Here is a 26,638-nt window from a genome sequence, read left to right as displayed (position 1 = left end):
ACCCCATATTGGTAGCATTACCGACCTTGGAGTCGTCCAGCCCCTCGAGGTGCGCCAACGTGTAGGGAATGAGCGTATTGATGGCGGGCGAGTGCTGCAGCACGGCCGCGTTCCGGCGGAGGTCCTCGGCCGTGAGCTCGTTGAGCAGCGTGCTGAACAGCTCCGTGCCGCGGTCCATCACTGCCGCCGCCACGCGCAAAGTGATAGCGCGCAGCGCCGACATCAGCGTGTCTGCGCTTTCAGAACTGTTTGCTACGGACTTTGACGTACTGAAAATATACCATTACAGACAGTTCATTTTTAGGGTTCCGTACCCAAAGGGTAAAAACGGGACCCTATTACTAAGACTCCGCTGTCTGTCTGTCTGTCACCAGGATGTATCTCACGAACCGGGATAGCTAGACAGTTGAAATTTTCAAAGATGATGTATTTCTGTTGCCGCTATAACAACAAATACTAAAAACAGAATAAAATAAATATTTAAGTGGGGCTCCCATAAAACAACGTGATTTTTTTGCCGTTTTTTTGGGTAATGGTACGGAACCGTGCGTGCGCGATGTATTGTATTGTATTTGTATTGTATTGTATTGTAGAAGCTAAAGTGAGGTTAAACATAAGTCAAATGGTGATATCAAGCTATGAACGCCAATCTATGTTCTTTGGCATTATTGTTAATGTGCGAAATGTAGCTTATTCGCGGTTACGTAGACACGCCTTTTATCGTATCGGGTTACAGAATACGCTTAACATACTTTGATGATTAACGTACTCTTATGCGGAAAGTAAGCTTTATAATGGAATGGGTGGATAGACAATTACCTGTAATAGATAAGGCAAGGAATCTGTCCCCTAGCTAAAGTCGTCCCGTTGAAGCTCAGCGAGCAGGAGGCGAACCGGAACGTGGTGCCGTCGGGACCCTTGACCGAGGGTAAACCGCAGTCACCGTTGGCTGTGCGCCCGCCGTGATTACATAGTCTGACTGCGTAGCGTAGATCCTCCTGCAATTATTGTACTTCTTAAGATGGGATTTATTTCTTGTTGAAGTTGTTATATACACAGCACACTTAAAACTAACTAGCAAACTTGTCGTTACTATTTTGTATCAGTAGTCGTAATTGAGATGAGATTTTTAGATATTGATTAGGAATTACTGAGACTTAAGTTATGGATCTGCACGATATGCGCGGCTGCTGTAGCCTCGCGCGAAACTTCGTCAAACGCGAGGTGCACCTTCGCGTGTCAACTTGAACACAAATGGTCGGACGCGCCTTGCCCGACGAACATCCGTTGCGTTGTAAACTCGCACCAACCTTTAAAGGCACGGGCCGGTCGAACTTGAGCTGCACCATGTCGTGCTGGCAGTCGGAGGCGGAGAAGGCGCCGTGCGCCACCTCGACGCTAACCCAGCAGTGCGCCGGGTTCGAGTCTTCGCCTGACACCCGCAACTGCTGTAAATACGCCGCTAATAAACATATGTCTGATTTCTGTTTTGGATTTTTGTTTCCTAATGAAGAAAAAACTTGAAAAATATAAAATAAGAATCAGCCACACCGCTGCTCAACAGCACCGCTGCTGCACCGCATACGCAGTAAAAACGCAACGTTTGTGTTGCAATGCAACGTGTCCTACACGTCACTGGTTGGTTCTTTACGTAGTTTACGTGATTATGTTTCGGATGCTTAAAAAAAGTCCATACAAAAACATTTAGAAACGAATTCATGTAAAACAATGGGAAGGTACATGACTGACTTATCAAGTAAAGGCTAAAATAACGCTGAACCGTGTAATTATAGTTACCCGAACATCGTGCAACAGCTCAATGGAGTACTCGTAGTTGCCGACGCCGCCGAAGACGCCGATGCCGACGAGCATGACGCCGGGCCGGTCCACGGTGAAGCAGATGGCGTCGGGGCTGCCGTTGCCCGTGTTCCACGCGCGCGACTGGTTCACGCGCATAAAGCGTGACGGGGTGGTCAGATGCTTTACTACATTTGTGTCTAGGTCCTCCTAAGCCACAAAAGGGTAAACTTCATTTTTGTTCCTATTTAGGGTCTTACTAGTTATTTGTAACGCGCCGGTTGTGACTGAACTTATCTATAAGTATATACTTATAGATAAGTACATAGTATATACATTTCAGGTCAAACCTATCAACTATTAGGAGCAGGACTTTATCTCGTTAAAAGGTTTACGAGTAGTCAGATAACTGAGTCGACGACAGTGCTTAATTAATTATAAAAATCTACTGGTTAAAAAACGAATACATTATCTGCAAAACACTATCTACTGCATAGCTTTAAAGAGCACGTTTTTTTTGCTACCAAATTTTACACAATGTAATGTGTACTGGCTTGTTCGGTTTGTCGCGTCATGGTTGTGAGGCTGGCCGCCTTGGCGTGGTTCTTTTGTTGCTTGTTGGGGTACGCCGATATGTCCAGCAGGCGGGGGCACTACGACCAGGAGTTGTCACTCGGTGTAGCACCGTCTGACTAACTACTTTTCACTCGTAACTTACCCTAATATTGGTAGCACTATGAGACAGCTCCGCGATAATTCTGGCGGCGAACTTGCAGCAGAAATCAGCCAGTCGTTCGTTCTGCTTGATCTCGCCGTGGTCGTGCGGCTGGCCGCACTGGCGCGTCATCATCTGCTGCTTGATGGGGATGGTCACTATGTCCAGCAGGCGCGGCACTACGTCCAGGAGGTGCCACTCGGTGTGGTTGGCCTTGGCGTCAGTGGCATCCGCTTGCTAAACAGGAACCAAGTAAGAGAATCATGTAATATATCTAACAGTATGAAAATATAAGAGGAAAGCAATGCAAAAGCAATACAATCAGCGTAATTGATATAGAGTGATTTAGGTTTAAAACGAGTTCAAATAATAGTACATTACCACAGAGGCTGTAAAGTAAGGTTGCCGGCCGAATAGAATAAACGGCCGAACGTAGTGAGGTGAGGTGAGGTGAAATAGTTTTGAGGCCGGCAACCCCTTTTCACGCCGAGGTATGTATAGTGCTTTTCTCAAACATGCAATGAAATAAATATTCAATAACTCCACGAAATCAACGTTTAATTTATAGAAAAACTAAAACTAAACTACACATAAAATATAACTAAGTACCACGTATATCTTTATCACACCTATATTTTTATGTATCTTTGATTGTTTCGCCTTGTATCCGTCCGACTGTCGTTTTCGCCACATAACTAAGTTTACATAGTATTTCATGTTGATATTATGCTTCACATACAAAGAAACGCGACGCGCCAGGACTGATGCGCGTCAATTATCGCCATTTCTTTACATTTTCTGTTTGAGGTCAACTTTTGTTGTAGTACATTTTATTATTATTATTGAACCCACTTCAATGAGTTTTTTTTTTCAAATGCATGTTCTATAAGACAGAAACAATTGTAAATATTAAAACATTGTACTATTATTACCTAAATATCGTTATTTACGATTATTTGTGTATCGTATATTTATAAAAACAAAATCGAATGTTGCCTTTGGAAACTTAAAACATTCTTGCAGTAAGAAAATACGCCTCTTCTTTGACAGGCGTTCCGTTCCATTCAGACAACTTATTAAGAACGGTTGTTCAACATTAAAAAAATAAACGTGTTATAATGATGAAGAGGTAAGTAATAAAATATGAAAAACGCATATTTTTCGTATTCTTACATTAACAGTAGGTTATGTTGATTACGACGTTTAAAGGAAACTAATATTAACACTCATCAATAAGTAGTCATGAATTAGAACAAGTAAAAATTTAAAAAAATTGGAAAAGTAAAAAGCACTAGTTCGCGAAAACCAACTTTCCGCACGCTAAACAGCCACGAAAAGTAGCACTTTTTGAGCAACTGTATTAAAAAATAATAAAAACAACAAGTAAGGAATAAAAACTTTGGAAACTAAACATGCAACAAACAAGAAACAACGCCTCTTCTTTGACAGGCGTTTCGGCAGCTATTCCTACCTATACCTTCCATAGCTATTCCGTTCCATTCACACAACTTATTAAGAACGGTTTTTCAATATTCAATATTAAAAGAAGATGAAGAGGTAAGTAATAAAATATGTATATTTTCCCCTCACTAGCTCGGAAAGCCGTCTTTTATCCTTTAAAACAAGCGGGGAAAAACGCATTTTATCCACTAGTGGGGAAAGTAATTTGACCTTGGATGGAGCGTGTTTAAGTAGCTTAACAGATAACAAAACGTAAAACGCTCATAATAATGGTTCGTTCGATATTAATTATCATTAAAAATATGGTTTGAGAATCTAATAAAAATACCAGATTTAGCTTTATTTAATGATTTTAAGTCATAAACCTTAAAATTCCATAATAAACGTTTGTTTTTTAATAATTATGTTAAATATAATTCTGGACGCACAAGTTAAGTCGATGCAATTTCAAAACGCATCATTGACATTTCATACGTCAGAAATGTCAACATTGTCAACAAAAATTTTACTTAATAAAAACTTCTCACGTAAAAGTACAGAATTTCCAGAGTTTTTTGTTATAATATCGTAAAAAAATTAGTGATTCCAGTTGATGAAGATGATCTAACGCCTGTGGATGTTGCACTTTCCTCGCTATAGTGAGGGGAAAAGTTTTGTGTTACACACGGGTGCAAATGTATTTTACTTCTCGTGTGTTAAAACACTCGCTACGCTCAGAATTCTATTTTAGAACCACTCGCTTCGCTCGTGGTTGAACTATAAAATCCTTTCGCTTGCTCGTGTTTCAATTCCACACTCGCGGGTAAAATTAAACTTTGCACCCTTGTATAACAAATAACTATTTTCGTATTCTTACATTAACAGTAGGTTTTTATGTTGATTACGACGTTTAAAGAAAACTATTATTAACACTCATCAATAAGTAGTCATGAATTGGAACAAGTATAAATTTAAAAAAATTGAATTGGTAAAAAGCACTCTTTCCGCACGCTAAACAGCTACGTAAAGTAGCACTTTTTGAGCAACTGTATTAAAAAAGGTATTTAGTAGTCCATGCATTGAAAATAAGAGACGAAGCCGAAAATGTTACAGTTTATTTATTTATTATTTATTTATTTATTGTTTATTATTTATTCGATACCAAAATTCATTGATTGTATAAAAAGCTAAGGTTTTGAACGTACATATTTTATTTCATTTATTTTTATTTCATAGGAAAACTTACAGCTAGGGTAATAGGAAAAGCTCACAGTTTCTATGTAAGTTATGTAACTAACATAGAAACAGTGAGCCAATAAAAAAAATCCACGCGAAATTACCATCGCCCACAGTGTTAACTGATAGTTCGTAAAACTTATTACAAAAGGCATAAGCCCCACCGATGGACAATTACAGAGTGTTGCTGTTTGTACTAAAACTACTTATATGTGCCATTTTCAACCAAAAAGGTACTTATTGTCGCTTGTCAGTAAGGCGCTATTTCCATATAGCTTCAATTAGAAATCAACCTTATCAACAAGCGACAATGTGGTACCTTTTGGTTGAAAACGTCACATATTAATACATTATTTGCTTATAATTATGTTGCTTAACAGCGGGAATGAAATTAACAGGGAACGAGAAGAACAAAAGGAAGAATCAAGGTAGAATAACATAAAATAAAAGTCATCGGGGGGATAAGTCTTGGCTCATTAGTTTGCGTATTAAACTAAACTAAAGATAACGAACAGATAACAGATAACATAACGATTTAAAAACTTTATAGAATGTAGTATTCACAGAGATTACCAGCTAACCTTGCGTCATAGTGCGATTGGCTGGCCGCTGCGCCTTCTATGCCGTATATTTTGAAAACGGCTAATCGCATGAAAACATTTTTGGTACCTAATTATCGCAGGTTTTATGCTCTACGACTCTTTCCTACATGTAAATAACATCGGAGCTATAGAAATTTTGACATCCGCAAAAAACCGATTTGTGTGACATTTGACCTTGAATAACATCTAGTGATGTACCGACTATTGATTTGGCCGACTAGCCGACTAATCGGCGCTCGGATGGCCGATTAGTCGGCCGACTAGTCGGCTAGTCGGCCAAATCCATAAATAATTTTCTCTCTTCAAAGTTTGCATTCGGATAGTCACTGCAGCAGCTTTGTCTAAGTTTGGATTACTTCGGATGCTTTGAAAAACATTTGTTTTGCTCCTTGTGTCGCTTTAGCTTTTCGCGCGCAATGTTTGTAGTACATTTGATTTAATAAATGAAATGCACAATATATGTAACATGATATTACGGCAACAAATATCCAAATAAAATTTATTTCGTTCAAATACAGACTTCATACATAAAGCCTTTTGAACATTTTGAGCAAAATAGACTTTCCTTAAATGTCCCGCGGTTTGTGAGGTTAATCATCTTGTAGAAACTTAATTACAGATGCTTGAATTTTTTTTTTAAAAACAAGGTGATGTAGATACTTAATAAAACGTTTGCAATTGTAACCAACTACATAATATTGTACGGACTGCGACGACATACAAACTTTTTTGATACTTCGAAAATACCTAGCTTTGCCCTAGCTATGTATACATAAACAATGTTTTGATTTTCATTTATTTATTTATATTTTTCTTTTAAATTTTTACTTCATAAATTGTAGGTTTTGCTGTTTTAATTTTAAGTTAACAATCTTTTAATGAAAGCTATTTGTTTTTTCCTTTTGTGTAAAGTACTAGGTATTTTTCTTTGAAACAAATGAATATATCTATCTACTCCCTACATACAAATGTAATATAACAATATGAATAAAAATATCCGTATGCACCCTTAATAGGTATAAAGTACAATTTTATTAATTTATGTAAACTGGGTATTAAACATTTGATCAATATTTGCTGTTTATTTCGTTTATGTGCTATTTTTTCTGTATCTAATAAGTGGCCGACTAATCGGCCATTTTTGCCGACTAGTCGCCGACTAATCGCCGACTACAAATGTGGCCGGATAGTCGGCTTTCCCGACTAGTCGGTACATCCCTAATAACATCTGACGCGCACACGATATATGCGTCGATTTTTTAAGAGAACCTTTAATACGTCATAACGAAGGTGTATACGAGTTTCCAGCATCTCTCATTCCGAGGCGAAACCTTCAATTTAACTGGGCCATAAAGTAAACGTAATATCCGTGATGAAACAAACAGCATTTATTTTCATGCACATATCGCAATTGAATACTTAATTCGTCCTCTACACTATCGTGCCCGCCAGTCATCGTCTATCATCGCCGATAGTGCAGTGCGAAAGCAGAACATCTAGTTAGAACCCTAAAGCGCTGAAAAAATATTCAGAAATATTTTTTTACAATGTTTTTCGTAAAACCGATTTTTAACCGGTTAACCAGTTTTGTGTCATGTTTTTCGGTTAATAACCGGTTTTGAATTTTGTCCGGTTTTTGCATTCCCTAATTGTGATGTTTGCAAAACTGATTAAAAGACCGAGCAGCTCCTAGAAGAAACGATTTTTTTCTGTAATTACTATGAACAAAAGGAATATGGAACGTTGGTTTGGTGTGACAAGATAAGCGTGAGGAGACTGAGAACTATTAGCACAATCGGATTAGGTCTAACCTCGAAATCTCTTCCAAAGTTATGAAATTTGGTATGTATGTTAATTAAAGGTCTCTTTTTCATGTCCACCCAATTTGACATTTGGGGACCTCGAGGAATCGCAGTCATCTTGGAAAATGTGTACCATCCTGGAGAAATTTGCGTTTTACTCTAAATCTACGTCCTCTGTGAAAATATGGTGAAAGGCAACATTAAAGTTTATTAAATTCTACACAAGAAAGTCCTAGATATCTTTGCGGAAAAAATACATCTTGTTATAGAAAATAATGCTGAATCCAGATTTAGCGCTTATACCCTTTCAGGGAATATTCTCTTAATAGGAAACTTGTTGGAATATGAATTCCACTTTTGTCTATACATTTGTACACGTTATACCCCAATATCAACTAGCTAACGCTACATCTGTCGTCAAGTTTGGAAACTACTTGCTTGTCCGTCATGTCTAGTTTGCTTGTTTGTTTAGTCGTGTCGTATAGTGTGAATTGATTCACGCAATTACGGTTAGATGGCGCTTTAAAGAAACAGATGGAACCTTTTTTGGACTGTGATATTTTCGATATTGACAGGTTACAATTGCATTGAATTTTGAGTTTCAATTCTGATTCGGAAAGAAGAAATTTGTTTTCTTCGGGGGACTTCAAATGGATTTTGAGATTGAAGTGTAAAGATCTGTTTGTGATTATATTAGATTTTTTCCTTGTTTTCCGTCAAAGTTAACCTTTTAATCGAGAGGAACGTTTTCTTCTGAAGTTGCCAATAATAACTTCGAGTGCGCTTTACTTCCCGTCGTTCCGCGGCCTTGTTGGCCGTAGTTGCCTGCACCAGGACCTTTTTTAAGGCCACCGTCGAGCAGTGCTCCGGTGGTGCGTGGTGGCCGTATCAACGACGGGGCGCAGCCGCCGACGGGCAGTCGGCAGTGGATGGTCGTCGACCGGCGGTCAGGTATCAGACCCACGGAGGACATGAGCCCGCATACTGCGCGGTTCGATAGGTCACGGTACAGCTTTGATTGGCCGGACGTTTTCTTTGGAAAGGAACTAGCAGACCCACGGAGGACACGAGCCCGCATACTGCGCGGTTCGATAGGTCACGGTACAGCTTTGATTGGCCGAACGTTATCTTTGGAAAGGAACTAGCAAATTGTCATCGTCTACGGAGCTTGAATATTTTTTAACGTTATGGAATCGGTTCCCGTTTAATAACCCTATAATTGTTCATTGTTATTTTTTGTGCCATATTTCTTTTAATTCTGTAAAGCCGCTGTTATCCGTATTCCGCATTTCTTTACGGCATTTTCAAAATTTTTATTGCCCCTAATTGTCAGGCGAAACTAATATTCGGCATTAAATTTAGGTACCTATCACCCGTTGAAACAACCATTATCGTCCATAATCTCCATCTCATTAATCCATTTATTTCCTTCTACAGCTAAATTTATACGGCGATATCTTTCGCACGTACACCAGTTCACGCCAGTGCAGAAAGCGGACCGTAAAAAAAATATTTGTTTTGGTTATGTTTTTTTTTTTAATTACTACAAATTATACGTGTTGTGCAGAAATATGTGTTTTTACTTCACAACATTTTACTCGACTGGGACTTAAACAGAGAGTAGGGTTATGGGTTTAAATACTGATAATCAGTACACCCTGTAGCTCAGGATACTAGACGGATTTTTTTAAATGACGTATCGGTACATTCCTCTTGCCCTTCACAACCTGTTTACACTTGTTTTATTAAAAAAAAATCAATACAGCTAAACTATTGAGTGAATTTCAATAAAATAGACATCAGTAGATCCATAGTTGGTACACGAGTGTTATGCAATACAAATTTACTAAAATAAACGGAGGTAAAATGTTTAGGACTAAAAAATGTGATAGCAAAAACAGATTTTTGGTCTTAAATGGGGTTTAAACAATAGTGACAGTAATGAAATTTGACACCTACAATTTCAGGGATCCCTGTTTGCGTGTCATAATATTGGAGCTTCGGGGACCTTCATAACTTTGGAAGAGATTTCGAGGTTAGTCCTAATTCGATTGTGCTATATTTAATACTTACTATTTTCCAAATAAAGTTTAAGGAAAAAAAACTAAATTAAATACTTACTTTGTTTGCGTGACTGTTATTTGCCCTAGGTGGGACGGGAGGCGGTTTCTGCGCATGAGACGATCGTGGGACCGTCGCTGACTTGGAGGGGACTTCTTTTACCACCTGTGCACCCAAGTTAATTTATCAGAAATGAATGATAGCTGTTTCCGCATAATTATTATATAGTAGGTACTGTTTACTTTCAAACACAAGAGTAATAGTATCTAGACTGCATAAGAACATTTTTAACATTTATACAAATATTAACCTTAACAAATATTTAAATTAGTTCACTAGCGAACATTATCATTTTTATAAATATTAAGCATAATAAACATTAAGTCACTAAGAGGCCAAGGTGCACGATGGTGACTTGCGAAGCGCCGTCCGGCTCCTTCTGTCTGACTCTTCGCTGGCTCCCTCTGATAATGAAACTGTGGCATCCCTTCGTGACAAACATCCGTTACCGTCCATCCGGCCTCTAGTGTTTCCGCCGGAACCTGATGTTTCGAGCCCTTCCTTGTTGGTGACGCCAGCTGAAGTAGAGGAGGCGTTAGGTTCTTTTTACAACGGGTCTGCTTCGGGTTTGGATGGTTTGCGTCCGCGTCCTGCGGCGGGTAGTAATGGGTCCCGGCTACTAGAGTCCCTAACGAACTTGTGTAATTTCTTCTAAAGGGATCGCTTAATCCCCTCGTTAGTCCTTATTTGCATGTCGCTTCCCTTTGTGCCCTTACCGAAAAAGACGGTGGGATTAGGCCAATAACAATAGGATGCACAATTCGTCGTCTAACTGCTAAGTTGTGTTGTCGAGCTGTTAGGGAACCCATGGCCGATTATCTCCACAGCCAACTCAAGTAGATTTTGTTACCGCTCAGGGTTGCGAAGCAGTGATCCATGCCACTCGAGCATTCGCACTGGCGAGTAGAGATACAGTAGCGGTTATTTTGAAAATTGACATCAAGAATGCATTCAATAGTGTTGAGAGGGACACTATTATTGATAAAGTCATAGGCAAAGTACCGTCAATTTACCCGTTCCTTTATCAGTGCTACTATGCTGACAGTCATTTAATATATAACAACACCCTGACATCTTCGCTTGTTGGGTTCCATTAATACTTTGCTTGGCCATGCAAAAAGTTATCACATCTTTGGACTCACCCCTGGACGTGTAGTATTTGGATGACTGGACGATTGGGGGTGATCCACAGACAGTTCTAGACGATGTAAACAAGCTTGTGCCAGCGTTGAAAGGGATCGGTTTGACATAAATCCGGGCAAACGCGCCTGCAAAAAGTGCAAAAGTCAACCTTTTCCCTATTGGGCGCCTATATGTCCGGAAGAAGTCAGTCAGAGCAGAAGCTCTGGAAGAGAAGAGGTTGGCTTTAGTTAAGGCCCTGGCGCACCTCAGCAATTTATCGGCGCACGTCTCGCTCGTTCTTCTGCGTTCTTAACCCATCGGTAGGGTGCCACATTAGAATTCTTTGGCTCCACTTCTCTGTCTTGCATCTTATAGTGACCTGCCCACCTCCATTTTTGCAGGATGCCTCCGATGCCTAGGATTACATATATTTTAAGAAAGTTTCCCACCTGGATATTTGAGGATGACGTTGCGAAGTTGGATGACACGCTCAAGTTAGCGTTAGAGTCTATTTTATTTAAATGTGTATCTGAATGGGACGCAGTGGACTCAGGCTGCTTTTCCGGTGCGTCATGGTGGGCTTGGGATTCGGCGGTGTCGTGAGGTAGGCGTAGTGGCTTTCCTTGCCTCGGCGCATGGGTTCGCAGAAAGGGCTTGCGATCCTCGCTCCGGATCGTATCTGGTCCAACAGATTTCCTTGGCAATTCAACGGGGCAACGCTGCCAGTGTCATGGGGACTTTTGGGCCGGCGACGGTCCGGGGTGGGGACTTAGCCTAGTTTAATTTAGTGTTTAAGATTAACAAAGCCTGTTGCGAATTATATCATTTATTAGTAGGTGATGAAGCCTGTAGCTGAATTGTTTTTGTAAGCACTTGATGAACCCTGCGTTGCTGATCACGAACTATCAATTGACTTGTTTTTTATTCATGAAATAAAACTATGAAAACGGATTATATCGCGATATTATTTTCATAGTTTTATTTCATGAGTAACTATCGCGGTAACCGAAGACAATATTTTGTTTTTTATTGTTAATCTGAATTGTAATAAATATGTCCTATTGGTTTTTATACTTCCAATCATCATTACATCATCACAATGAAATTACGAAATAAACATTTAAATTAGTTCACCATGTTTTGAACTGGGATCAGACCCAGCATTCAATCATAGTAACTAACCTTGGTCTCTGGCCGGCGGGGTTCATTCAGACTGACGCAGCTCTGCGTGACGGGCACTATGTATTGCAGCACGTCACGCAAACTCCGAGAGCCACATAACGCCGCGCAAGTGGCCGTCAATTCTCGAATTTGGGCAGGGGGAACTACTCCTTCCTACAATTATACACATTTAATAAGTAAATTCTCAATTAACTTCTCATATAATTGAAGAAAGGTACTTTGGGATATTTACGAGTGACTATTAATTCCAATAATCGATATTTCAACGCAGAATGAGCCCATTTTCAAACTTAAACCAAATAATCTTAGATATTATTATATGCTTACCTTCACATAAAATAAAAGTGAGCAAAGGTGATTCCATTTCAAACTAGGCGTCGGGAAGAAAGCATGGAAGCACGCAGTAATTGTCTCGTGGCACTCTTGTAGTATATAATTAGTCATCTCTAGGGCAAATTGTACAAAGCATATTCTATGCGTCTTGTTCTTGCCAGGCTTGCGCGGCAGCATGCCACAGGTCGGGGTTTGATCGGTCATTATTGCTTGTATTAAATTTCTCACATCAGCGATCGCGTCAAAATATGACATGTACTCGTGTGAATTTCTCTTCTTATTGTTTTGTGGATAAATTTCATTTACGTAAGACCTAACTAATCTTAAACATGCTCGAATTATGTAAACTAGTCTCTTTTGGTGTTTCATAACCGTTAGTTTTTGATAATTGATGGGTATTTGACCATTTGATTCTAGAACAATTTCTTTAAAAGCATTCCAGCTCCACTGTAAAAGAGTTATAAGCGAACGGAAGCACGACACAGTAACTTTTCTTGATATGTTTTTGGTTAGAACTATAACCGGGTCTCCGGAGTCGACGTGTCTGACGGGCATGGAATGGTCGAGGCTCACGGTGTTGTACAGCAGGCAGGGAATCTGGCCTGCGTTCACGTCAGTCCCGTTGTTAGACTTCTTAGAGGTTTTAAAATGGAATCCGATCTCGTCGTTGATGACCATGGCTTGGCCGGACGAGCCGCAGTCGGAGGAAGGACCGTTAATACACGCCCACGCAACGTACCACCTGTTAGCCTGTGTAGCAACAGAAAAAGTTTAAGAGTTCGTAATTAAGACACAAAGTATGCAAAACAAGAAACTACCCGGAAACACCTAAAAAGGGTTGTGCAAGTATAACAATGACTAGGCTACGTACCACGATCGGCACGGGCGCGTCAAAGAGCACGGGGAAGCGATCCCTCGGCGCACACTCGTACACGACCTCCTCGCTCTCGGCCGCCAGCTCGCCGTCGCCCTCCTGGTCGCCGCCCTCGGGCCCGATGTCGAACAGCTTGATCCGCGCCGTGTAGTCGCCCCGACCACCGAACAGGCCGAGTCCGCCTGCAAGTAAATACTCGTACCAACAGAAACAGAAGTGTATTATGTGTATTTTTTAATGAGCAGACAAGAGCGAGGCCAGCTCATTCCCTAAACGTGCTGAATAAGGAGTAAATAATAATATTGACATACGTACCTAAAAGAACGTCAGTATCACACATGAACCGTATCGCTTCTACTGAATGGCCCGAGTAGCCCCAGCCGCCGCCATGGCTCTCGAAACGATTAACCGTTAGAAAGTCATCCTTCGCAGGAGCCACGGGAGAAGACTCGCTATCTCTTTTACATTCCACTCTGCACGGTCTAAAAAAACAAGAAATTGTAATGTTACCTAGTACATTTTCAAGTGTTCCAAATTATTTAAACACAGGGGGGGTATTACTCGGGTAGCTAAAATAAAAAACCCGGCCAAGTGCGAGTCGGACTCGCGCACGAAGGGTTCCGTACCAGTACGGAAAAAAACAGCAAAAAAATCACGTTTGTTGTATGGGAGCCCCATTTAAATATTTATATTATTCTGTTTTTAGTATTTGTTGTTATAGCGGCAACAGAAATACATCATCTGTGAAAATTTCATCACGGTTCATGAGATACAGCCTGGTGACAGACAGACAGACAGACAGACGGACAGCGGAGTCTTAGTAATAGGGTCCCGTTTTTACCCTTTGGGTACGGAACCCTAAAAATCACATGACGCGAAGGTGTTGCTCGCTACAAATAGCCACGTCAAATTAAGCCGAAAATGGGCGATCTGCGGAAATAATTCGTGTAGTTTGAAAATTGGTACAGTTATACCTTGTGGTGTACAGATGAACATACTAAAAGTCCTCGGGGGTGGGGGGTGTGCTGAGTCTATAGGGGGGGGGGGTTGAAGGTACCTTTTTTCAGATTTTTGCTTATATCTCGAATATCTGTACGAATAGCATTATCTTCGCCAAGACGAGACAAAGGGCAAAAGGCAGTGCATATCTTTTCTCGGCACTTTTCGTCGTATTTTCGAACCCACGTAGTTTCGGCTTGGACAATGCTAGAGAGCTGAATTTTTTTGTATACCATGTACTCAGTAGACTTATCAAAAACTCCAAGTTTTATTAAGCTACCTATTATACTTAAAATTTTAATTTGTACCTTAATTTTCACTGTCCGAAACAATGAAATTCGCGTTATAGAAAATACAGACTACTTCTTGAAGTCTTAGAATGCTGAAATTTGGCATGTAGAGATGGTTCGGTATGCAATCACATATGGTAACCAGAAATATGTAACTTTTGCCCTGCAACCCCTTAAAATGGGGGTGCCTAAAAATACCCATAAACCTGAAAACATTGGTTCCTGAAGTCCTAGAATAGTGAAATTTTGTGTGGTAGCAGTGATCGGAATGCTAATAAAAAAACAACAATAAAAAAAAGCAAAAAGTTCTCAAAGTACAGATTTGAACCAGGTTCACGTAAACCAGCCAAGTAGCGCCCTCTATATTGGCACTGTTTCTTGCACGAATTAATAAACTAGTAAATATGAAATGACAGCTTTTAAGTATGAAGACCAGTGTCGCCAAACTCACACATTCATAGTTAAGTACAACACGGCATACATTAATAGCAACTTTCCATTCCAATAGGGTTTTACCGGTTGACATTTTTAGAATGAATATCAACTGTAGGTAACATATACCACGGTCTAAAATATAATGTCATAGTTATGAAACAATATGTTCTTTAATTATTTCGCAATAGCTCGCCTAACACTAATCTAATACAGCTACTCAACACTGGATGGCGCCGTAATAAACTTAAAAAAAAATTAAAACCGCTTACTTATCACACGCGAGTGAAGGGCTAAACAAACCGGTATAAGTAAGCTCTCCGATTACGCTTATTTTGTTACGGAGCTTACGGTCAGGTTACACTGGTGGGTTCGAGGTATCTACACGCCTACGAGTAGCCAGCTGTTGAGAACTCTGTCTGACACACCAGTGACGGCAGTGACGTCCGAAAACAAAAGGGCATATGTGAATGTAAGCTTCCTATCATGATATGACTATTTACGGTTCGCAGTAGCATTTGAGAAGCTTAAGTTATTTGACATTTAGGATATCGAATATTCTAGACAAATATAAAGAATAACGACCTGGTGGCCTAGCGGTAAGAGCATGCGACTTTCAATCCGGAGGTCGCGGGTTCAAACCCCGGCTCGTACCAATGAGTTTTTCGAAACTTATGGACGAAATTATATTTATCAGTCGCGTTTCCGTGAAAGAAAACATCGTGACGAAACGGGACTAATCCTAATAATGGCAATCGCTTTCGTAAAAATTTGTGCCTACGCTTATTAGCTATTCTTGGAATTAGTTGCCAAGCGGACCCCAGGCTCCCATGAGCCGTGGCGTGGCTAAAAATGCCGGGATAACGCGGTGACGCGAGATGGTGAACTTTAAACACAAGGGAGCTTTTGTGAGCTGTAGAACCTCGCGAACATAGCCTAAATAAGTGTAGCCTATTAGAAAAAAACATAAAACTGTACTTTTTGTTTTCGGATGTCACAGTACCATCAAACAGTTCCCAACAATTGGCAACTCGCATGCGTGTAGAGATCTCGAAACACCAGAGTAACGCGACCGTATAAGATCCGTAACAATGTATGCATATTCGGAGAGCTCATTTTTATAAGTTTCTTTACCTCTTGACTCGCTCTGACTCTATTTTTAGGGTTCCGTACCCCAAGGGTAAAAACGGGACCCTATTACTAAGACTCCGCTGTCCGTCTGTCCTACAATCCGTCTGTCTGTCACCAGGCTGTACCTCATGAACCGTGATAGCTAGACAGTTGAAATTTTCACAGATGATGTATTTCTGTTGCCGCTACAACAACAAATACTAAAAAGTACGGAACCCTCGGTGGGCGAGTCCGACTCGCACTTGTCCGGTTTTTTTTTTCAATAAATTCTGCTCACAAAATTTCGCGAAAATAAGTTGAGGAACGGCGCGCACTTCGCACTCGCTAAATTTAAATTTTAATTAAAAAAATACATGTCAAACTCTAATCGTCGCACTATAAAGCCGCGGTTTTCCAACAGCACCACGATAGCACGTAGCACGTAGGTATGTATCTACACACCAAGGTATCTAGATCCCTAGGTGAAATTTGGCTATACTTATTCTCCATTAAGAATTAAATATCTAAATAGATATCTGCATTCGATGTTTGCATGTAGATAGAACACATGTCTCAAAAATGGTCTCATCGGAAGATCAGCGCTGGAAGTCGCCAGCAGCATGCTGAGATGGGGCCATTTCGTGACACTTTATTTTCATGTTCTTTTAATGTATGTCTATTGTCTGTGTGTGTGTTTACGAATAAAGTATTCTATTCTATTCTATTCTAGAAAAAGAAAAAAACCGGCCAAGTGCGAGTCAAACTCGCGCACGAAGGGTTCCGTACCATTACGGAAAACAACAGCAAAAAAATCACGTTTGTTGTATGGGAGCCCCATTTAAATATTTATATTATTCTGTTTTTAGTATTTGTTGTTATAGCGGCAACAGAAATACATCATCTGTGAAAATTTCAACTGTCTAGCTATCACGGTTCATGAGATACAGCCTGGTGACAGACGGACAGACGGACAGCGGAGTCTTAGTAATAGGGTCCCGTTTTTACCCTTTGGGTACGGAACCCTAAAAATGCCTAATGATATCGAAACCTCTACTTCTTTAGGCGCTGATCTACAATGACTCCGTGATTTTGTATATATTCCAAAAATGGATTATGTACTTAGTCGTAAACATGAACACAAAATTCACAAAAATCGATTGAGTGAGCTGAATCGGAGACCTTAACTAACGCTTAAGTCATTGAAAACAATTCCGATTAAGTGAGCTGAATCAGAGACCTTAACTAACGCTTAGGTCATTGAAAACAATTCCGATTATGGTAATAATGCTTTAAAATTTCTAGAAACTTACAATTTATAATTATAATACATAAAATTCCTGACTTATAATTTATATAGGCCCTACATAGATAGCGCTAGCAATACGTAAGTTTTATAAAAATCTAATGTTAAAATATTTTTAACTAGCTGTGCCCGCGGCTTCGCCTGCGTGGAATTCGGTCTGTGTCAGTAAGCGGCTAATTCACCCCTAATTTATCTCCCTCTTCCCAGGAGGCGGAACTTGAAGTAAAGTTGACAGATGGATACGCTAGAGCTAGAGGACTGTAGTCCAGATTAAATATTTTACAATTAGGTACCACTAAATAAAAATACACTCCAAAATCAATTTTTTTTTTTGCCCTTATTCAAATTTTTGACGTGATTTCAACGACATAGAGTAGTAGGTGTATATCGAACGATACAGTACCATTTTTGTATTTTTACGTCCTTGACTGTACCGTCTGTACCTATCCAAATCATGTCCATGGCAAATATCATCCAAATCGGTCCTCCATTCAAATCAGTACGCATGACGCCGGCGACACGCAGCGTCTGCTCCTACGACTTGTTGATGGTCATGGCGAAGCAGACGCTCACGGGGACCTGTAGGCGCTTGAAGCGGAACGTGAAGTTGCTCGGGATGAGGGGGATGCGCGGGATGAACACGGCTTCACCAGCGCCACACTCCGTAAGGATCTGCGCCTACATATGTATTGCGTACGATGTCTTTGGGATCACAATCGAGACTCGCGCTGGCTTGCCGTTTCAGCCGAAAGCGAAGCGACCTGCCTGGCTAGAGCGCCACTGAGTCTCTCACCGTGGTTTTTCTCAGACTCCTGAGACAGTGCCCCTTGTAGGCTCAATGCGTTGCAAGACTCGCGAAAGATTCGATAATTTTCGGGAAGGCATAAGTCCCAAATCGTTTGACATTTACTCCGCAAACGACATAGAAAAATGTTTTTTTTTTTAAGTACCCACCTTCGAGACCATTATTAAGAGGAAAGGGCACGGCCGCTTCTCCATACAAACACAGTCTCCATTTTCCTCTATCATTATGAAAATATTTTTAGGTACATAATTTGATGTATATTTACCATAGTTAAACGCTACGTTTTCTACGTTAGACTTTTTTCGATTTTGTGATTATTGTAAAAATTACGAGCGAAAAACAGATTTCATGCAAATTTTTTAATGCTTCTAACTTTTATAATGAGTAATTAAAAATTCCAAAAACACAAACGTATACGGGACATAGCTGTGGTTGATACACAACTAATTGTTTCAAAATATTTTGAATAATGTTAATATCAAGAGAGGAAATAAAGGACTACAGTTGTACGAAAAGGTGATTTCGCGCGGGTCCTAACTAAATTGGTTCAGTGGTTTAAGCGTGAAGAGGAATTTAAAAAAGGGTTTTTTTTATTATTATATTTTAACAAATTTTTTCAACTCAATTTTGTATAGCGGTAAAATACCTCCTAAATTATGCCACTCAAATATAGTACTTCTGCACAAGAAAGGCGATAAGTCTGATATAAACAATTACAGGCCCATTAGTCTAACCTCCCATATCTACAAACTGTTTATAAAGGTCATAGAAAATAGAATTGCCCCACTGCTAGATAAACATCAGCCACCCGAGCAAGCCGGTTTCCGTCCTAGTTTCTCCACAACCGACCACCTCCATACTTTAAATCAATTAATAGAAAAGTCCAACGAGTTCAGCGTGCCTCTATACCTTGGTTTTGTAGATTATAGCAAAGCATTCGACAGCGTCAAACACTCCGCTATATTTTCCGCCATGCAGAATCAGGGTGTAGACCCGACATACGTTGGACTCGTTGGAACAATTTATAATAACAGCACAGCCAACATTAAATTACACGCACCTGGTCCTATATTTAAAATAGAGAAAGGCGTTAAACAGGGCGACCCGCTGTCTCCTAAACTGTTCACCAGTTGCCTAGAGGAGATATTCAAAAAGCTGGCGGTCTCGTGGGAAGGATTGGGCATTGTCGTCGGTAATAAACGGTTAACTAACCTGCGTTTTGCCGACGACATCGTCCTTTTCTCCCACACGGCATCTCAACTACAACACATGCTACAAGATCTCAGCACAGCGAGCCTTGAGGTTGGACTCACAATGAACAGAGCTAAAACTCAGTTGATGACCAATGGAGCAAAACACAGGGTCACGGTAGATGGGCAGGATATACAGTATGTTGATGAGTACATTTACTTGGGCCAGATAGCCTCCTTCGAAAACAGGCAAACCATAGAGGTCAATAGACGTATTGACAACGCCTGGAAGAGCTTCTGGTCCATGAAGGCGCTATTGAAGGGCGACCTTCCCCTGTGTCTCAAGCGCAAACTCATCGACATGTGTATCCTGCCTATCCTAACCTACGGTGCTCAAACATGGTCATTAACTGAGGCGTTAAAGTCCAAACTCAAGGTTTGCCAGCGAGCGATAGAGCGCAGTATACTAGGTGTTCGCAGAACTGATAGAATCAGAAACACGGAACTGCGCTCCAGAACTCGAGTTGTAGATGTAGGTGTCCAGACCGCTAAGCTTAAGTGGGATTGGGCTGGGCATGTCTGCCGCATGCACCCTGAAAGGTGGGCCAAAATGGTTACCGAGTGGGACCCACGGAACACCATAGATGGTGCTGGCCGGGGTGCAGGCAGGCCGAAAAGGAGATGGCGGGACGACTTGGACGCATTTTATCCGGATTGGCGGGACACTACAAACGACAGGGTCGAGTGGAGGAAACGAGGGGAGGCCTTTGCCCAGCAGTGGGACACTAAATTAGGCTAGTAAAAAAATTTTTTTTTTTGTGTTTTCACCCCGAAATGGTGTCATTTTAATATCATAACTGAATTCGGTTACACAAAACGATACCTAACTTGACCTAGTAGCTTAAATGATATAGTTATCAAGATAAAGTTTTAACCCCTTTTTTACCACCTTGGGGGATGAATTTTTAAAAAACGCTGAAAGTAATTTTCTTGCTTTTCAATATAATACCTTTTTGCAGTTTCAAGTTCATAGCTTAAAAAAAATTGCACCCCAAGACAAACTCTCTATCGTCTATTATACCTTTCTAAGAAGTTTCAAAGCATTTGTAATGGATTCAAACTTTCAACCCCTTGACGAATTCTTGAAAACGCTGAAATCACTTTTCCTGTATTATAATAATATGCCCATATACAAAGTTTCAAGTAACGCACTCGAAAAAAAAATTGATCTCCATACAAACTTTCAACCTTTTTTCACCTTCTTAGGGGATGAATTTTCAAAAACGCTGAAATTAGTTTTCTTGTATTTCAATAATATATCTTTTTACGAAGTTCAAATTGCTAGCTAACATAAACACTCCCTCAGTGGACTTGTTGTACAAAGTAGTAACACAAGTCTTTCAAATTCTGAGTGTCATTAAGGGATTGTCCAATTTGTCCATTTGACAGCAACGAAACGGCCAAGCCGTACTGTACGTTTGACCAAGATGTTGGCTTTATACAGTTAGAGCTTATAAAGTTAGAACTTACAGAGTAAGTCTTGGTACCTACTACGGGATCTGATAGCTTTTTAGTGTAAAAGCTTTATGCGCCTAGTCTTGGCAACACTTTACATGAAATGTTTTTGGTGGGATAATTACTTCGGACAAAAGATGGTACATAAAATTTTCTACAAATTAGGTCATATTCATTTTTACTCTACGGTTAATACTTTACGAGCTACAGGATGTTTAAATTAACAAAGAGATAAAAAATAGACGATTTAGGAAAACGTCGTTTTTTCGTAGTTGTTCATCATAACTCAATTGTTTAGTGTAGAATAAGCAAGCTTAGTCACCTGCTGATCAATTATAAAAATAAACGGCCAAGATCATGTCGAGCCATGCTCAGTGTAGAGTTCCGTAGTTACCCATCCGTCAAAATATACTTTTTGCAAAAACTCAAAAACGGCTTAACCGATCAGATTCGCTATAGTTTTCCATTAAATTCTTTACTAAGCTCTACTTTCACGATTTTTTCCATATTTTTTGGACTCGTGGTTCAAAAGTTGAAGGGGACTTACAAACATAATTTTTTCTTTCAAAGCGAATATTTCCGGAAATATCACGTTTATCAAAAAAATGTTCTTAAAGACTCATATTCATTTCAAAAGACCTATCCAATGACACCCCACATTATAGGGTTGAAGCGAAAAAAAAAACTTCATCCCAACTTCTAGACCATGGTCTAACTTTTGAACCATGGGTCCAACAAATATGGAAAAAATCGTGAAAGTAAAGCTTATTAAAGACTTTCAATTAAAACTATAGCAAACGTGATCGACCACAGATGGATTCGGTACGACCTGACAGCCGACACACACACTACCACAACTAGAAGAAACCCGAGACGCACGGACATACCGGCGTACAAGGAACTTCTGGAAGGTAAACTAGACAATAACACACACACAGACAGACCTAGCAATACAAAGGAGTTGGAGGAACAGGTAAACTTACTTATTAAAAACATTACCGATAGCTACGAAAACACATGTCCACTATCGACCTTATCAGCTAGAGGAAAAAGCAGTAACAACAACAGCTGGTGGGGACCGGAGTTGGACCGAATGAGAACAAAAATGAGAAGGTTACTTAACAGAGCAATGAACACAAGAGCTGAAGAGGACTGGGATAAGTACAAAACAGCTAAAACAGACTATAAGAAAAGGCTAAGATACAGAAAATCAGCCACATGGCGGAATTTCTGCGACAACATATCCAATGTAACACAGGCAAACAGAACAAGGAAAATCCTTGCAGACCAACCAAGGCAACTACTGGGCACCCTGAGGAGACAGGATAATAGCACCACCAGCAGCCCAGCAGAGACAGAAAGGCTACTGGTTGAGACCCACTTCCCAGGATGCAAGGTAGTAAATGAGCAAGACCCAGAACAACATACAATGAACTACAATTCAACTGAAAGAGAATGGAAGACAGCAGAACGCATAACAGAACATAGCAAAACGACCTGGGCGGTAAATAGTTTCGATAACTTTAAATCGCCGGGAACGGACGGAATCTACCCAGCCCTACTAAAGTGGGGAGGACATACATTAATAAAACATTTATCCAATCTACTGTGCAGCTGTATAGCCTTTAGATATATACCACAGAAATGGAGGGAAGTGAAAGTGATTTTCCTACCAAAACCAGGAAAAACCGATTATTCAGATCCTAAGTCTTTTAGACCAATCAGCCTTACGTCCTTCATGCTAAAAACACTAGAAAGACTATGTGACAGAGAGCTGAAGGACACGGCTCTAAAAAACATAGAAATTCATCCAAACCAACACGCCTACAGTCAAGGTAAATCAACTGACTCAGCTCTCCACGCTGTAGTAAGCAACATAGAGAATGCGTTGGCGAGGAAAAACTCCTGTCTAGGCACCTTCATCGACATAGAGGGAGCCTTTGACAAGACCAATTTCAGCAGCATTCAACAAGCATTACATAGACATGGAACCAACCCGCTCATAATCGAATGGATAATGAACATGCTAAGACAGAGAATAATAAGACTAACAGAAAATCAAAATCACCAGGCACTAGTCATGAGAGGATGCCCCCAGGGAGGAGTACTCTCACCATTGCTTTGGAACCTGGTTGTAAACGATTTGATAACAAAACTAAACAACAAACATTTTATGACCATAGGGTACGCAGATGACTTAGTAATACTAATCAGCGGCCTAGTAATAAACACACTGTGCGATCTCACACAGACAGCACTGAAGATAGTAGAGAAATGGTGCAAGGAGAATGACCTATCGGTAAACCCAAAAAAGACCGACACAATTCTCTTCACCCATAAACGAAAACTGGGTACATACGAAATGCCAACACTCTTTGGCACAAAACTGACACTTTCAAAGGATGTAAAGTACCTAGGCATAATCCTGGACGATAAACTGAACTGGAACAAACACCTGGACAATAAACTGAACAAAGCAACAGTAGCCTTTTGGCAATGCCGGAGGATGGTAGGCAAAAGATGGGGACTTGCCCCTCACATTATACTATGGCTGTACAAAATGGTAATAATGCCAATGATCAGCTACGGCGCGGTTGTATGGTGGCCCCGCACCCAGCTAACCACAGTAATAGACAAACTAAATAAAACACAAAGACTAGCATGTGTGGCTGCAACGGGCTGCATGAGAACTACTCCGACTGCAGCTCTAGAAATAATGCTAGGACTCCTGCCACTACACATGTACATACAGAAAGAAGCGGCTGCCACAGCTCTTCGTTTGAAGAATCTAAACCTATGGACATCTTTCAGCTCATCGCACAAGAAGATCTATGAAAATACGATCTCAAAAATGCCCATGCTGGAAGCGCCTATCGACAAAATACCAAAAACTATGATCTTCTGGAAAGATTACGCCATATCCTTAACAGAAGATCCGAAAGAAGGACTAAACCAAACAAACCTAAGAATATTCACAGATGGCTCAAAAACAAACGAAGGGACAGGATGTGGTGTCTTCTCAGAGGACCTGAACATTCACATCACAAAACCCCTTGGTGAACACAATACGGTATTCCAAGCTGAATGTGTAGGAATAATAGAAGCTTGCAATGCTATTACAAGACGACAAGTGAAACACGAAACCATACTAATACTGTCAGACAGTAAATCGGTACTACAAGCGCTATGCAGCGACAAACTTACCTCAGAACTTATACTTGAATGCCATCGGAGCCTCACTGAAGTGAGCAAAGAAGGCAACAAAGTAAGAGTACAATGGATAAAGGGGCATAGTGGATCAAGAGGAAACGATGCAGCGGATGAACTGGCCAGGAAAGGTTCAGAAACACCGGCATATGGACCCGAGCCAATTATGCCTCTACCAATATCCTACATACACAACCAGCTAGAACAACATCACAGACAACTGCACAACAAGTACTGGAATGAAATGAAGACATGCAGGCAAACCAAAGAAATTCTACCGGAACTGAACCACAAACTTACCAAAATATTACTGAAAACACCAAGAAGCCAATTACGTAAAATAGTAGGATTAATAACAGGACATAACACACTAAACAAACACCTACATATCATGGGTAAAACGGACAGCCCCATGTGCAGAGCGTGCATGGCAGAAGAAGAAACAACAAAACATATTCTCCTAGACTGTAAACAGGTAGAAGTATATAGGAGCAAATACCTAGGAAATCCATGCACACTAAAGGAAGCAACTAGCAACCTGAAGACCTTGCTGGGCTTCGTGGAGGAGCTGGGGTGGTTAGAGTAGCGCTACCTCGTTTCACGCAAAATAGGCACATTGGATGTCGAGTTGCGGAAAATGCCCAGCAAAACTAACTAACTAACTAAACGTGATCGTTATAATGCTATTCGTACAGATATTCGAGACACGAGCACAAATCTGAAAAAATATAACTTAAACCCCCCCTCTCCCCTCCTACACCCTCAGCACCCCCCCCCCCCTACACCATCAGCACACCCCCCACCCCTGAGGACTTTTAGTATGTTCATTTAGACACCACAAGGTACAACTATACCAATTTTCAAAACTACACGAATTATTTCCGCAGATTTCTTTAATTTTCTTGGGTTATAATCTCTTTCGAGGCTATGGACACATCGTAAAAAACAGCGATAATTATTGAAAAACAAAAAGAGTAAATGAATATGATACTTACTTGGAATCATGTGCATATGTTAAAGAATCCAAACAGCCCAACAGATGCAAAGCCGCATGTATTCTCGTAACAGAGCAGAGGAGCGCGGAAGGGATCGCCAACTCCTGGTTAAGCACGGACATGTTCGACAACGCCACATTATCCACCGGCCGGTCGTCGTTATTGCAAATCACTTCAAAATTTTCCAAATTCTTAAAGTCTTCCAATCTTTTCATGCTGCCGTGGTTGGGGTATTCGATTTCCCCATCATTAGGATAAAGTTCCGAGTCATTGTTACAGCACCTCTGGAGTTTGTGGGAATCGAATGCCAATATGTTGTAGCACTTCATGACCCTCATTTGCGGTTGGTAACACCAGAGAACGTCGTACAGGGGATCCAGACAGGCCAGGGTGTTCACAAAGTCGACCTGCTCCGAGCCCGTCCACGCGTTGCATGAGCCGTCATTCTTGTTTATGGTTATACATTTGAACGTGTGCTCGGGTCTATTCGGCAGAATAACTAAAAAGTATTAAATCATGTAGTGATAACTTTCAGCGGCGCCACGTCACTTATTGACGCGGAATTGACGGAAAAGACGAAAAAAAATGCATTCGATTTATGACTGTGTAACTCGCGCTAACACTGATCAATGTGTAATAGGCTGGTAATTGGGCCATAACGCACGCTATGTTCAGATGGATACATTAGTACATTACTACAGAGGCTGGGAAGTAAGGGGTTGTCGGCCGGATGCATATAGTTATGAGGTCGACAACCCCTTTCCACGCCGATGTATGTATAGTGCTTTTCTCAAACATCCAATGAAATAAATAAAGAAATCTCCACGAAATTAAAGATTTATTTCTAAAGAAACTAAAAGTAAACGAGGCACAAAATATAACTACCACCTATACGTATCTTTATCACACGTGTCGTATATTTTACACATGTAGTTTATCAATTTATTACATAAATTTTCAAGATAATATATATTTATGTATCTTTGATTTTTTCGCCTTGCATCCTTCTGACTGTACTTTTAGCCACATAACTAAGACTACATACTCGTAGTTTTTTATGTTGATATTATGCTTCACATACATCGATGCCTTAAACATAAAATACAATTAACAGGTATTCATTTAATATTTTCGCTGAAACTCATATTAAATAACACAATCAACAACGCAAAATAGGTAAATCCAATAAAATAGAATTACAGAATGAAAAATGTTCAACTTTACCTCCAAAAAGACTTAAAAAATACCGACGCGTGTTTGAATAGACATTTTTACCGCTAATATTTAAATGAAATATTTTAAATCTGTATTTGTAATTATAGTTTGTCAAAGGACTGTCTTATTTCAAACATAGACACTATAGCAGGCCTATGGAACTCTCCGCGCGAGCTCGGATTTATACCTACGACTCGCTTCCCGCCGGCGGGACTCAAGCTAGCCAGTTGGTTGCAACACGCGCTTACGCAGTACGCACGCACGTCACCGCGCGCTATGCAAAAGAAATGTCTTCGTCACGAACAAATAACACAGATTGTAGTGTGGATGGATGCAGAAACAACAAAACAAAT

The 26,638-nt window shown here is 40.4% G+C and overlaps 1 protein-coding gene across 1 annotated transcript in view; it reads right to left on the bottom strand.

The window, feature by feature from the left end:
* The window catches only part of LOC134754459 (E3 ubiquitin-protein ligase MYCBP2), a 283,481-nt gene that overhangs the window by 211,451 nt on the left and 45,392 nt on the right, over positions 1-26,638 (bottom strand). Inside the window, exons 18-28 of the mRNA XM_063690792.1 lie at positions 25,071-25,569; positions 13,540-13,706; positions 13,222-13,406; positions 12,345-13,100; positions 12,018-12,170; positions 9,714-9,818; positions 2,516-2,749; positions 1,798-2,007; positions 1,311-1,448; positions 820-998; positions 26-269 (exon numbers count right to left, since the gene is read on the bottom strand). Of these exons, the coding sequence (XP_063546862.1) occupies positions 26-269; positions 820-998; positions 1,311-1,448; positions 1,798-2,007; positions 2,516-2,749; positions 9,714-9,818; positions 12,018-12,170; positions 12,345-13,100; positions 13,222-13,406; positions 13,540-13,706; positions 25,071-25,569 (2,870 nt within the window). The remainder of the gene's footprint in view (positions 1-25; positions 270-819; positions 999-1,310; positions 1,449-1,797; positions 2,008-2,515; positions 2,750-9,713; positions 9,819-12,017; positions 12,171-12,344; positions 13,101-13,221; positions 13,407-13,539; positions 13,707-25,070; positions 25,570-26,638) is intronic.

The sequence above is a fragment of the Cydia strobilella genome, chromosome Z, assembly GCF_947568885.1.
Source record: "Cydia strobilella chromosome Z, ilCydStro3.1, whole genome shotgun sequence".
Classification (NCBI taxonomy): domain Eukaryota; kingdom Metazoa; phylum Arthropoda; class Insecta; order Lepidoptera; family Tortricidae; genus Cydia; species Cydia strobilella.
The sequence above is the reverse complement of the archived record's forward strand: the minus strand, read 5'-3'. Positions and strand labels throughout refer to the sequence as shown.